At 37.8% G+C, this 15,119-nt stretch overlaps 1 protein-coding gene across 4 annotated transcripts in view; it reads left to right on the plus strand.

Moving 5' to 3' along the window:
- CFAP44 (cilia and flagella associated protein 44) overlaps nt 1-15,119 on the plus strand; it is a 133,807-nt gene that overhangs the window by 18,132 nt on the left and 100,556 nt on the right. For 3 of the 4 annotated variants that reach the window (XM_082460119.1, XM_082460118.1, XM_082460121.1), the window contains 6 exons: nt 66-221; nt 719-878; nt 4,718-4,880; nt 6,737-6,839; nt 10,165-10,381; nt 12,078-12,192. In XM_082460119.1, the coding sequence (XP_082316245.1) occupies nt 66-221; nt 719-878; nt 4,718-4,880; nt 6,737-6,839; nt 10,165-10,381; nt 12,078-12,192 (914 nt within the window). The remainder of the gene's footprint in view (nt 1-65; nt 222-718; nt 879-4,717; nt 4,881-6,736; nt 6,840-10,164; nt 10,382-12,077; nt 12,193-15,119) is intronic. The other variant, XM_082460120.1, reaches the window with a different exon arrangement.

Genomic DNA, 15,119 nt, shown 5'->3' on the forward strand with positions numbered 1-15,119 from the left:
TACTTTGGAAATAAGAAATGTTTAATTCAAATTTAGAAATTATAAAAACAAATTATTTTGAATAGCCGCTGTGAAAGAGGATTACAAATCTGTTGAAGATACCACAGGCGAAACATTTACTGAAGCGGAAGAATCATATTTAGGGGACAATGAATCCTATGTGGAACATTTGGAAGGAAGTTCAAGTTCATTTCAAGATGATTATGTGGAAAGCATTGGAAGTAAGTATGACCAGTTTTCTATCAATACTTGTCACTGTTTTAACTGAACAGTTGTAAATCCATAAAAGAAATGGTTGCAGGAAGTGTGGAGGTGATAAAAGAAAGAGCATCAAACATATCCTGATAGGGTGGTGTAGCAGCTCTGGAGTTGTATATTCTGAGTGTCACATACTCTCATACTGGGTTTTTCTGGGGAGTGGGATTGTCTAAGGAGTGATCTATCCCACATTAGTGAGACTGACTTTCCCTTAGAACTGACTGTGCGCTGTTCTTTGAGACTGCTGGAACCATGACCAGGGCTAGGCGTTCACCCCAATGCACACAGGCGTGTTGCCTCTTCTTCCATGCTCACTTGTGGGTGGTATCCTATGTTCGGGCCAGAAGTAGTAGTTACTGCTAGAGTATTATGGGCTACGTACATTCCTCCTGTCTTCATGAAATACGATTTTAGGATTGACCAGACACTCTTCTTAGTTAAAATATTTTTAATTTTTTAGAATCTCAGTACATGGAAACTCCTGTCCCAGATGCAGAAGAGGCAGAGGAGGAAGTTAAGAAGAAAATATCAGAAAGCTTCTTCTACGATTATACGGAGCTTGCTTCAATGCCTTTTGTGACTCCGGATTCAAACATACCACTGGATCTTCTTACACTTGTGTATCCACTCCAGTTACATATGTATAATCTTGGAATTTCAGCTTTTTAGGTCAGGGGTTGGCAAACTGCAGCCCATGGACCAAATCTGGCCTCTGGCCTTTTTCCCTAAATAAAGTTTTATTGGAACACAGCAATGCTCATTCATTTACATGAAGTCTATGACTGCCATCACACTACAAGGGCAGATTTAAGTAGTTACAACAGAAATCATCTAGCCCACAAAGCCTAAAATATTTACTACCTGGCCCTTTACAAAAAAAGTTTGCCAACCCCTATCTTAGGTAATTCTAAGAAGCTTAAGATAGAAATGCTTGATCTTAATTTAAAGTAAGCTTTTGTTAGCTTTTGTTAGATGCCAAATAACCATAAAGAGATATAATGCTTTTCTGGCTGTCCTTTCAGGAGATGTGATGTGAAGGAGACCAGGAGGCCTCTTATCCCCGTTTATCTCTACCAGCCTGGCACCCCCTTTTCAATGCCTGTTAAGTTAAGATCATTGATCTCCCTGCTTGAAACGCTGACGTAGCCATTGTCAGGCATTAGTGCTTTCACATTATTTACCAGATGAGTTACAGAGAAGACAACCCTGAGGAAGTGGGCACAATATAACCCATTTTAATAGAAGAATAAGAGTCTGTGAAGAAAAGTAAAAGTGGGATGATTAACAAGGGGATTTAGGGTTTGCCATCATTTTATGATGTTAGGTTTGTGAGGCGCTAGTTAGGAGACAATTTCCATTAAGGCCCTTAGTTAGCAATTTAGCATGCCTGCCCTCAGAAGGGCAGTGGTTATGACCGCATGGCCTAGACACTGACTGGCCCCTTATAAAAGGGGTGCTGAGAGGGGAAGGGCAGTGTACTTCCTGACTCAGTTTTGCTTTTTATGTAAAAATAGAACATGTTATTGTTATTATATCTTCTAACTTTATTTCGATCCCAGGTGTAACTAAAACTAATTCACCCTGAAATTTGTAACCTGGAGTTTTCTCTCTTGAGGGTCTTTTTTTTTTCCTTTGTGGCCTTTGGACAGGTTACTGATGAAAGTTATGCTGTTGGCCTTCTAGTTGATTTTTTTCAAATGAGGTGGTTTATTAGTCACCTAGAAGCTTTTCCTGAAATGCACATGCTCTGATAGCTTCCTGGACCTACTGCATTATTTCCACGTGGAGAGGGGCTTGGGTATATGTACTCTGAAAAAGCTTCTCGGGTAATTTTGATTGTGCTGCCTTCTCCCGGCTCTCAACACTGGGGATTTGGTGCTCCAGAATACAAGGATCTCTGTATTAGAGAGACATGCCTAGTCTGTAAATAAGGGAGTCAGAGGGATCTTGACGTTTGGCTCAGTGCATGAATCCTTTCTACTCATGCTGGAGGAGTGGCTGTATAAGCTATGGACTTGTCTTGAACACTTTCAAAACCAGGGCAATTACAAAGCAGCTTATCCCATTTTTGAATAGTTTACGTTATTAGAGAGCTCCTCCAGGCCTTGAATTAAAATCTGCCTTTCTGGAATGTCCTGCATTAGACTTAGTCCTACTCTCTAGAGATGAACAAATATAATCTCTATTTCTTGTGAGAAGCTGTAAGAAGTCTGCTCTCATGTATCCCCATATACCCTTTTAATTCTTTATCTACTTCAGTTTTAACATTTGTGTCTTCTAAATCAATCAAGAAAGTATAATTTATAAAATATCACCTAAACCATAGCATAATTTATAGAAGACACTAAACAGCACTTAAGACAGTGTTTAAACACCATTTTAAAGTGGAGGTCCTAGATGGCCATGGACAAACAGTGAAGGCCCTGGGCCTCTGATAGGAAGTTAAGAATAGGTGCCAAAAGAGAGGATGAGATAAAACAGAAGGGAGGTGAAGGTACGTCAGAACACATTTTAACATTTTCAGAGCTCTGCTTAGGGACTGCCTTGTCCTCTGGGGTTAAAAGGGAAAGATCAGACTCTAGTTATTCATTCATTCATTCATTCATTCAACCAAATAGGCTCAAGACTCTGTGGTAGGCATTCCAGGAAACAGATGAATGAGAAGCAGTCTCTGCCCTCAAGCAGGTTGTGATTGATTTAGAGGGAAAGTGTTTGGGAAGCTACAATCTAACCCATTTCTGCATTTGAAAGGGCCTTCAATCAAAACAGCAGCAAGTAAGAGGGAGTTTTCCCCCTGAAATTACAGATGATAATATTAGATAAATGATCATGTCTCCAATTCCCTACTGTCATCCAAGTTAGTGAAGGGATGGTAGCCCACTTCTACCCTCATAGTTAGACATTCTTCTAGCCCTGTAGAGTATTACACTGGCACCTGGGAAAAGGGAAAGGAGAGAAGGAAGAAGGAAAGGTGAGAACAGTAGTTTAGGGAGAAAAAAAGAGGGTAGGCAAAACTTCCTGCCCCATACCAGGCTCTGTAAAGATAAGGGGCTGTAGACTCTACTCTTTATTTGTGAGGTGGCCCCAGATATTCTCCATGAAGGCAGAATAGCTTCATCTAGATCTTGGATCACATATTCATTTGCATTTCTATATAAGATTCAGTTTTAGGCATTAATGTCTTTTAAATTTATAAAATTCCTTTTTCTTGTACAAATGCCCTGCAATGTTCTCTCTCTCTTTTTCAATTTAACTATGAGGCAATGAGATAGGTATAGTTACTTGTAGTTAGTTATAATTTATATTCCTCACAATTCAAATTGCATTAATTAAAATTTGCTCTTCCTTTTTTACATTCTACATATCGTTCTTGTTAAAAGTTTTGTATAATTTCTTTCTCTGAAAATATTTACTTACAAATAAGGGGAAATCGTCTAAAATCAGATTGAAAAAACAAAACAAAAACAAGGGCTCAAGAAATAAGGATTGCTCCAGTGATCCTTCAACTTTTGTGTTCAGCAATGAATTCTTGGAAAATAAGAATATATCTACTTAAGATACACTACATAATATATTTCTTTGGCAAACTATAATTTTTTAATAGGTTGATCTCATTTAATTATTACACTTATATCTTGGGTTATATTAATTTGAGCTTGAATGTAATAACAAAGTACACTTAAAAAATGTTTTATAGCTCAGTTTTTAAACCTCTATTTTGAATTAATACAGTTTTACTCTATAGCATAAACGCACACACACGTATATACTCATCTGCACACCCGTACATACTAATGATCTTGGAAAGGAAATGTTAGCCTATTTATTTTATATACTTATATATTAGGTATTATTTAGTCAATTTTCATAATTTTTCATATGATTAAATTTCAATTATATTTATGTGAATTTATTACAGTAGTCACATTGTCACTGGTGTGTCAGAATTTCACAAACATGTCAGAATTTTAAACATCTTGTCTTTCAGCCTCAAGGAAGAGGCCTACATGATCCTTTTACTATGTTCAGTCAACAAACTGGACAGGCTTTGGGAGTACAAAGATGACAAAGACAGACTTTCTCTCACATTATAATGTGATTCAGTTTTAGCAGGAGAGAGGAAAATGAAATTATTTAGGGGACTACTTTGCTCTCTATAGTACCCAAATAGAAAGTTTATTTTTTATTGCAAACAAAATTAATGTGCTTTCAGGGTTTTCCTAGGAAAACTAAGATATTGACTGAATCTGAGTATGAGAATTTTCACCTAATTTAAAAACAAGATTACATTAGTAATACAGTAAAAACTCTGAGTTTCAGCATAAAATTCAACTACTTCAACCCTGGATCTTTATCTAACTAAGGGTATGGGTTTAAAAAATATATTCATTTCGTTACTTTTCCCCTCTCTAGGACGGTTATGTTGTTTCACTTGTTTTCCTTTGCAACTTTCCCTCAGACATTCCTTTGGTTATGACTGCAGAAAGCGGGCCAACCTACAACTTCTGGACAGCAATATGGTGTTGTACATAGCTGGGAACCAGCTGATCCTTCTGAATTTGAAAACCAAGGAACAGACCTACCTGCGAAGTAGCAGTGGCAGAGGAATTGGTGTCATTGGGGTATGCCTTTAGTAACTTAGAAAACAAAAATCCATCCCTGTGTTTGTTTGTGTTGTGTTGTGACCCTGTGTTGTGTTTGACCAGCCAGGCTGTGAGGTGGAATAACATGAGATGCACAGCAGTCTTCATTCTAAGGCATTTTCAATTCGCAATTACAACCACTACGTTCACTGACATTAGCTCCATGCAATATTATAATATTATATTAATAATATTATCATCTCATTTTGCAGATAAGGAAACTGGGGCTAATAGAGTTTGAGTGACTTTCCCATAGTCATGCAGGTTTTTCACATTAAATGCTATGTTGCTATTCTGCAAAAATACTGAGATAATGACACAAATGATAATTCACATAATAATTAAAGCTAAGTGCCAGATAAAATGTAAGTAAAGAGTTGAACATTAGGAAATGAAGCACAAATTGTACATTCAGTAGTTTCAAGCAGTTGACAAAAAGATCTGTGTGTGATTTCGAGTCTGTCTCTTCATTCCTCCTCAGGTGTCTGTCTCCATCAGTCATTTTCTTTCTTGTATCTCCAGCCTTTACTTCCTTAGGCATCCTCAGCCTAAAAGCATACTAAATCAACTTGTTCTCATTTTAAAAGGCCCCTCTCTGGGAATTCCCTGGTGGTTCAGTAGTTAGAACTCTGCGCTTCCACTGCAGGGGGCGCGGGTTCAATCCCTGGTCGGGGAACTAAGAAACCGCAAGTCGTGTGACACGGCCAATTAAAAAAAAAAAAAAAAAAAAAGAGACAAAATCAAAAAGCTAGGTATATATACACAAGTACATGCTACGGTGGCACCAGCTGTTGCAAATATTCCCGGGCCCGATATGAAGGCTCTGTGGAGGAAGTCGGTCGGGACCATCTCAAAGTACCATGAGCCCTGAGGTCCCCCCCATCTGCAGAGGACTGAGCAACATCTAGCCCGCTTGTTTTTGTGTCACTTTATGGCCAACGACAGTTTTGAAATGTCCGTTTTTCTATTTTGTGGCACGATAATTTGGTTTGAGGTCAGCAGTTAGGGGTGTAGTGAGAACAAGAACGCTAACCCTAAACCTCACCCTCCTGGACCCTGAGCGCTTGTGTGTCGGTGGGGCTCTTCTCCATGTGTGCTGGGGCTGCTGGTGCCCAGACAGCGACAGCGACCTTCCTCCACTGCCCACGTCACTTCAATTTTTCTGAAACAGTTATCCATTTGTGGATGAGAAATGCTCTTGTGAGGCTATGAGAAACCCATGAGGAATGTGGTTTGGGGCATACAAGCTCTCTTCCAGAAAAGACAGGGTGAATTTATGTGTTGCGTGTAAAGTAAATGTCTTGCTTGTTCTAGGTCTCCATTAAAAATAAAGCAAAATACCAAACGCAGGGTAAGCAATTCATCTAACTTAGTTGTTCTCAAAGAGTGGTCCCCAGGTTCAGCATCACCAGCATCACCTGGGAAATTGTTAGAAATGTAAATGCAAGATATCAGGTCCCAGCCCCAATTTACTGAATCAGAAACTCCAGTGTTAAAGCTTGCAGTCTGTGCTTTAATAAGCCCTGCCTGTGATTCTGATGCCTGCTAAAGATTGGGAACCACTGTTCTAGCTCTCTGATGGCAATTAAAAAAATTGTAGAGTTAAGACATGACTCTCTTAATGAAAGTAAAACTTAAAATGAGTATTCTTCTAGTTTTCAGTTTCAATTATATCCATTGTCAAGTATTTATTAGATGCCCAGTTTTGAGTTTTCTATTAGAGTGGATCCTAATAAACAAATTATAAAGTAGCAGATGCTAAATACTGTATTAACTGAGCGATTTATATGATAATCTCCCTTTCCAGTGCTTTAGTGAGATTTTATCTTTTATAGGTTCACCCCCAAAAAACTTACTTCACAGTAGCAGAAAAAGGAGTTTTCCCAAAGATTATCATTTATGAATATCCTTCTTTGAGGCCCTACAGAATACTTCAAGGTGAGTCTAGTAGAATCTTTAAAATATCTCACGTTTAAGGTTAACAACATTTTGAAGATGTAACATTATTGTAGCAGTCAGGGTCCTCCAGAGCAACACAGCTGGTGGGAGGTAGAAGAGAGATTTATGTGAAGGAACTGGCTTATGTAATTATGAGGGCTGGCAAATCTGAGGTTTGTAAGGCAGGCTAGCAGGCTGGAAATTCTTGGGAAGGAATTGATTCTACACCTAAGGGCAGAACTTCTGCTTCCTCAGGGAAACCTTAGTTCTGCTTTAAGTGCTTTCAACTGACGGGATGAGGCCCACCCAGGTTACCAAGGATAATCTTAACTGATTATAGATGTTGACCACATCTACAAACTATCTTCACAGCAACATCTAGATTAGTGTTTAATTGAATAACTGGGTACTATAGCCCAACCAAGTTGACACATAAAATTACCATCACAATTATCTTACAATTCTGTTTTCCATATAATTAATTTCAGTAGTCAATTTTAAAAAAAGATTTTATTTTTCAGAGCAGTTTTAGGTTTACAATAAAATTGAGAGGAAGTTTCAGAGATTCCCACATACCCTCTCCCCTCACCCATGCTTAGCCTACTCATTATCAACATGACTCATCAGAATGGTACATTTTTACCAAGGATGAGTCGATGTTAACAGTCACAATTACCCAAAGTCCATAGTTTCCCTTAGGGTTCACTTGTGGTGTTCTGTATTCATTTAGACAAATGTATAATGACATATATCCATCATTATAACATCATTCAGTATTCTGAATAGGAGTTTTCCCAAAGCCTGTCCTAAATATCATCTGTGCTCTATTCATAACTGCCCTACCCTCTTTGGCAACCACTGATCTTTTATTTTCTCCATAGTTTTGCCTTTTCCAAAATGTCATATAGTTGGAATTATACAGTATGTAGCCTTCTCAGATTGGCTTCTTTCACTTAGTAATATGCATTTAAGCTTCCTCCTTGTCTTTTAATGGCTTGATAGTCAATTTCTTTTTAGGGCTGAATAATATTCCATTGTCTGGATGTACTACATTTTATGTATCTGTTCACCTATTAAGGGGCATTTTAGTTGCTGTCATTCATTTCACCTACATATAAGCTTATATATAAGCATTCATTTCACTTATATAAAGCATATATATATACACACACAGACATAAGCATACATAATCAAATACATTATTGTTTTTATTTTGAACAGTTATCTGTTACATCAAGAATAAGAAAAATAAAAGTTTTATTTTACTTTCATTTACTCCTTTGATTCTCTTCCTTTATGTAGATCCAAGTTTCTGACCTATATTATTTTCCTTCTTTCTAAAGAACTTCTTTTAACATTTCTTGCAAGGCAGGTCTCCTGGCAACAAATTCCCTCAGTGTTTGTTGGTCTGAGAAAGTCTTTATCTGTCACCTTTGAAGGATAATTTTGCAGGGTGCAGAATTCTAGGTTGGTGTTTTTTAGGTAAGATTTTGTCCCCCCCCCCCGTTTGTTTGTTTGTTTTTCCCAGTATTTCTTTATCTTTCATTTTCTGTAGTGTTTCTGGGCATTTATCCTGGTTGGTGATCTCTGAGCTTCCCGGATCCTGGTTTGGTGTCTGACATTAATTTGGGAAATTTCTCAGTCACTATTGGTTTAAATATTTCTTATGTTCCTCTTTCTTCTCCTTCTGGTATTCCCACCACACATACATTACACCTTTTGTATTTGTCCCACAGCCCTTGGATATTCTGTTCTGTTTTTATCAGTCTTTGTTCTCTTTGCTTTTTGGTTTTTGAAGATTCTATTGAGACATCCTGTAGCTGAGAGAGTCTTTCCTCAGCTGTGTCCAATCGAGTAATGAGCCCATCAAAAGCATTCTTCTTTTCTGTTACAGTGGTTTTTTTTTTTTTTTTTAAATCTCTAGCATTTCTTTTTGGTTCTTAGGATTTCCATGTCTCTGCTGACATTGCCTATCTGCTCTTGTATGTTGTCTACTTTATCTGTTAGAGCCCTTAGCATATTAATTATAGTTGTTTTAAATCCCCAATATGACAATTCCAACATCTATGCCATGTCTGGTTGTGCTCCATGCTTTGTCTCTTCAAAGTGTCTTTTTTTGCTTTTTGGTATGCCTTGTAATTTTTTCTGGGTAGCCAGACATGATGTACTGGGTAAAAAGAACTGCCTTAAATAGGACTTTAGTCACCTGGTGGTAAGGTGTGGGGCAGGGGAAGCATTCTCTAGTCCTGGGATTAGGTCTCAGTGTTTTGGTGAGCCTATGCCTCTGGACTGGGAACTTCTCAAATGTTTCTCAGCATTTTTCTCCCCCCTTAGGTAGGACAGGATGGCTAGAGTGGGCTGGGCTGGGTATTTCCTTCTCCAGGTCAATTAAGCTCTCTGATAACACTCCAGCTGTCAGGCTCTGGTTAATCAGTTTCCCCTGAGGGCAGACCTTATTAAGAAGAACAGAGGGCTCTTGGGTATTGCAAAATGGTTCCTTTTCCCCTCCTTCTGTTGGAAGCCTGGGGGGATTTTTTCTAGATATTTTTACTTTAGGAATCTGGTCAACTCCCGGAGGTAAATCTCACCATATCGTTGGGGCCACCTTATGACTGGGTCCCCCTGGAGTTTTTAATTCTCAGGCTTGTCCACACTGAGCCTCCAGCAATTCGTCAGTTAGAGTTCATGTTTTACTTCCCGGGCAGTGGTTCCTTGAGCTGTTCTGGTTGTTTCTGCTTGGAAGCCTCTGCCCTGGTGAGTGGCAAATCCCTGTATTTACCTGGTGGTCGCTCCATTCTTGGGGGCAGGGGTTTGCCCTGGTTCCTTTCTTCTCGTATAGATCCAAGGAGAGCTGTTGATTTTTCAGTCTGTTCAGCTTTTTACTTGTTGTTAGGATGGAATGGTGATTTCTTAGCTCCTCACATGCATAACCAGAAACCTGAAGTCATCAATGTTTGTTTCGTGAAATTTTCAGTGACAGGTTTTAAATTGATTTCTCTCTGCTGTCTAACATGCTTTTGTGTCACCCTTCCCCGCTTCATAAAATAGAATGTGTTCTCAAAGTGTTTTTCTCATGCAAAGTGTGATTAAGATTTCTTCACCCCCTGCCCCCCCCCCCCCCGCCCCATATCATGTAGTTCGTTCTACAGCCAAGGGTGATGAGTGATTTTGGCATTGTTTCTTTAGGGGAGTCTTGGCATTCTTCCACCAATGCACATCACTAAGAGTGCTCGCTCTCTCCTTTTTTTAATTTAAATAATACACTTTTGAAAAGTAAGTGCTGTCCGTGTTCATTAGACTTGCACTCATCTTTTCATCCTTTCAGATGGGACTGATCTGGCTTATGCATACGTGAACTTTAACTGCGATGGTACCTTGCTGGCCTCTGTTGGTGGCAGCCCTGACCACACACTGACAATCTGGAATTGGAAAGAAGAGCAGCCCCTACTGAGGACAAAAGCTTTTTCCCAGGAAGTTTTCAAGGTTACTTTCAATCCTGAAGATGATGAGCAGCTTACTACATCGGGATCCGGCCACATCAAGTAGGTTGCGTGACTGATACAGGTGTTAGTCGTTTATTGTTAGGCTCTTTTCTAAGAGAATTGACCAGCTGGAGACATTTTTGCTGATGTTGTTAACATTAGGATAATTTTTAAATGTGTTATTTTAAAAGCTAACTGTAGTGCAGCTTTTCTAGTTGGGTATGGAGATTTTATTACTGAAAACAGCATAGATAAAAGAAGGGCTTTTGAATTTTGCTTGCTGCCTTCTTGTAGGCTTCACTTCCTAAGAGAGTTTGTAAAATGTCTTACTAACGTTGGCGTGCTGTGTCCAAGTTCATATTGAGCTTTCAGATCCACTGTTCAATGTGCTGTAACGATACTGTGAGATGGATAAGTTATCTTGATGTCTCTGAACTCAGTCTTCACTTGTAAAATAAGAATTATAATAGAACCATTCCTGATGCAGGACCCTCAATACTAAATGGTAACAGAGCCTACTCTTGATCTCAGGTCTCTGGGTGTTTTCCACTATATTATACCCTTTGTTCTTTGTTCGGGATGGAATTGATTTTGTCCTTTATTTAACAACCTTCTAGCACTACTCTCTAGCTGCCCTTAACTTGATTCCCAGTGTCTCTTTATGAGAAAGACGTTTTTAAATCTATCTTAAATTCTTTTCATTCCAATTTAAATCTGGTCCTTTTGAAATATAGAATAATTGAACAGATTTTTAAATCTTGGGGGAATTGTCAACTAACTCTGCTGGCTATAGGTTAAAAAATTCTAATTTTTCCATTGCTTACTATAGTGCATATTTTCTATGTACTATGTCTTTAGGGAAAGATAGACCTTGAACAATTTCATGTGTGGTGTGCTATAAAAGAAATGGAGACAATGGAAACATATGATCAGGGGACCTACAACAGCCTTGGAGAAAGGTGTTGGTCATTTAGGCTCTTGGCTTCATATTATTGACTTGTTGATACTGTCCATTAACTATTCTACATCCAGGTGGTAGGCCAGATTCTTTCTTTTTTCTACATGGTTTTCATCATTCTGGCTATTCATTTGTTTAGATTACGAATAAGAAAATATTAGTAACTTAACATTTATTGACTTTATGTACCAGGCACTCTTCTAAAAGAGTTTTTCAACAATTTCATGAGGTTGGTGCAAATAATATTCTCATTTTACACATGAGTGAATGAAAGCACAATGTGATCAAGAAGATCACTCAAAGTTACACAACAAGTTAATTAGAACTTTTGGAAAACTTTTATATCCTCTAAAGTGGTACTATGCAGTAGAACTTTCTGCTAGGGTGGGAGTGGTCTGTGCTGGCCAATCTAGTAGACAGTAGCCACATGTAGCTATTGAATACTTGAAACTGGTTGGTCTGAATGAAACACTGATGTTTAAATTTTATTTAATGTTAATTACTTTAAGTCTAAATTAAACTAGTCAAACGTGTGGCTATTGCATAGGACAACACAACTCTAAAATGTAAGATCTACAAAGGCAGGGAATTTTTTCTTTTTGGATTATTTTGCTCGATGCCGAATTCATATTGCCTAGAACTTTGCCTGACAGGTAGTTGATACTTAATACATTTTAATTGAATGAATGGATAAATGAAATAATATGTGGCTATGAAATATGTAAATGTTTGGGTGATATTAAAATTAAAACAAATGAAATTTCTTTGAGGTACATTCAGGCTCTTATTTGTTGGCAGGTTCTGGGAAATGGCTCTAACATTCACTGGCCTCAAGCTTCAGGGTTCATTGGGTCGATTTGGCAAAACAGCCACTAATGATATAGAAGGTTACATGGAGCTCCCAGATGGGAAGGTGAGTACAGCTACTATTCTACAATAATGAAATTATTGAAATGAAATGAAGTGATATACATATATGAAAGCAGTCTAAAAAGCACTGCCAATATTGGCAATAACAGATACTATAATTGTACATATAATGAGCATTTTTTTTTTTTTTTTTTTTAAATAATGATGAGAAAAATAATCACATATTTATTAGTCTTACTATTAAGAATTAATATCAGCATTTGGGTGTATAACTTTCTGGAATTATTTGCACATATAGTTTTTGTTTGTTTTCCTTGTTCATAATATTGCTATGGTATTACAAACATTATTAAATGACATGAATTTTATTTCTATTAACAATTTGATTCTTTTTCCATGTCAATGTTCTTTAACTGGATTAAAGGTAACAAAAATATAGCATTTCATGCATTTCATTCATTTTTTTTTTTTTTTTCACCTTCATTTTTCTATTTATTATCAAAATGGACTCAAGGAATCCCATGTTTTTCATTTGTTTATAATTCATTATCATTTATATTTTTATGCTCAAATGATCCCGGATATGACCCTTCAAGTTGGTGCCTATGTTTTTTGACATTCCTCCATTAAATTATCTTTAGCAGTTCTATCGAGGTTTAATTTACGTACCATAACATTCACTCATTGTGAGTATGTAATTCAATAAATTTTGGTAAATTTATAGACTGAAACCATCTCTAAAATCCAGTTTTAGAACATTTTCATCGTGACAAAAAGTCCCACTGTGTCCATCTGCAGTTCACCTCCATTTCCACTCCGGGGTCTAGGCAAACAGGGATTTGATTTGTTTCTACAAATTTGCTTTTTCTGTACATAATGAGCATTTAATTTTGCCTTTTCAGATTATCAATTTTAATTCTGTGAAGTTGTCATAATCCACATGTACATATCATTTTGTCTTTACTAAATATTATATACACATGTAAAGTATGTGAGCATTTTCATATATTAACATAGTGACTTACTTGTCACTTTTAACTATGTCATGGAGTTGCAATGTTTATAGTGTTTATCTTTCCCTTCTCTCTTCTTTGCCATGATCCTCCAAGAGGACTTACTGGGTCAAAGGTTATATACAGTCTTGTGGCTTTTGCTTTTATTACCAAATTATTATTCAGGAAGATTGAGCCACTGTATAGTGACATCTACAACACTGCAATTTTAATCTGTTAGTTTCTTCTTCTTTCCTTATGAAATTTATAGACATATTGCCTATAGGTTCAGTTCTTCATTAATATTGTATAAGGCTTCCTATTAGGATGAGTTATATAGTATTATTTGTGGTCATCTCAGTTATAAGTAAATGCCAACATACAAATATTACTCTGAGGAACCAAATGGTCTAGTCATTGCCTAGTGGAACATTCTTAATTTGAAATCATGGTGTATGGGAGGAAATAAAAAGTCTTGGATGCTGGCTAAGTTATAAATTATATATCCAAACCTATAAGATGATAATAAGTCATTCCAGCTTCAGATTCTGTAAGAATTAAGCTAAGATAAAGATCACTAAAAACATGGTATGAGGTATATCTGAAAAAGGTTCAGTAGAGTTTGTGTAGATGTAGGGGAGAAAAGAACCCATTTTATTTATTTATTTATTTTAAAAATTTATTTATTTATTTTTGGCTGTGTTGGGTCTTCGTTTCTGTGCGAGGGCTTTCTCTAGTTGCGGCGAGCGGGGGCCACTCTTCATCGCGGTGCACGGGCCTCTCACTGTCGCAGCCTCTCTTGCTGCGGAGCACAAGCTCCGGTCGCGCAGGCTCAGTAGTTGTGGCTCATGGGCCTAGTTGCTCTGCGACATGTGGGATCTTCCCAGACCAGGGCTCGAACTCGTGTCCCCTGCATTGGCAGGCAGATTCTCAACCACTGTGCCACCAGGGAAGCCCAAGAACCCATTTTCAATGAAAGAGCCACAAAAGGAAATATTTAGAGTTGGGAGTAAATATTATATATGTATAGGATTAATTGGAGTACTCATGTTGGGAAGGAGTGGGAAAGGAGATTGAGAAGTATGGTGGTGCCCTAGTGTACGAGGACTTGACTAGCCAGGCAGAACTGTTAGGTTCTGGAAGAGTAGAGTTGCAAATGAAAGAAGTTATATATAAACTTGGCCACAAATGCCAAGCATATTAGAAGGGAAATGTGGAGTCAAGGAGATGAGCTCAGAAGGAAGATACTGCTTTTATGTAAGAAGAGATGATGAGAATCTGGACTCTTCTCAGGACAAATGGAAAAGGGAAGCTAGACATGAGTGACATTTCAGAAAGGAATGCCTTATAGGCTTTGGTGAATTTTGGTGACTTTTGGTGGCTTTAGTTACTAGACAGAAAAAAAAAGTCTAAAGACAAGTGGGCTGAGGCTAAATAGGTAGAATAGATAAGCATAGGTAGACTGGAGAAGTAGAAAAGACTGAGTAAGGTCATAAGTTCCTCAAGGTGAGAGGAAAATGGGGCTGCAGAGTCCTCGAGCAGGCAGGCAAGAATTAGATCAGAGTTCCCCAAAGGGCATTGCATGCAACATTCTTTTGCACAGAAACTCTATGAAAAGACTTTCCTGGTCAAATTCCTTTGCAGCTAGAAATTTCTCACGGTGATTCCCAGTGAACACTTCTGTATTAAAGCTTCCAAGGGGTCCTAGAGAAAAGAAACTTGTTTGACTTTGTTTGTCCTAGCATATGTCTTCTGAGGCAGCGTTAGTTGGAATGGGAGGTTTTGAGCCACAGTGCGTGGTTTAGAACCCTGACTCCTCTGAGTAATTTTGGGCAACGTACTTAACTGTTCTGTGCTTCAGTTTTTTTACTTTATAAAATGGGGATAGTAATAGTCAGGACTTCCATTGGCCCAGATGGTTCCTTTGTGCAAATGGGAAAAACTGTCTCTTCTGGGAATATAAAGTACCCAATCTGTA

Source organism: Balaenoptera physalus, assembly GCF_965194825.1.
Source record: "Balaenoptera physalus genome assembly, chromosome: 4".
NCBI lineage: Eukaryota > Metazoa > Chordata > Mammalia > Artiodactyla > Balaenopteridae > Balaenoptera > Balaenoptera physalus.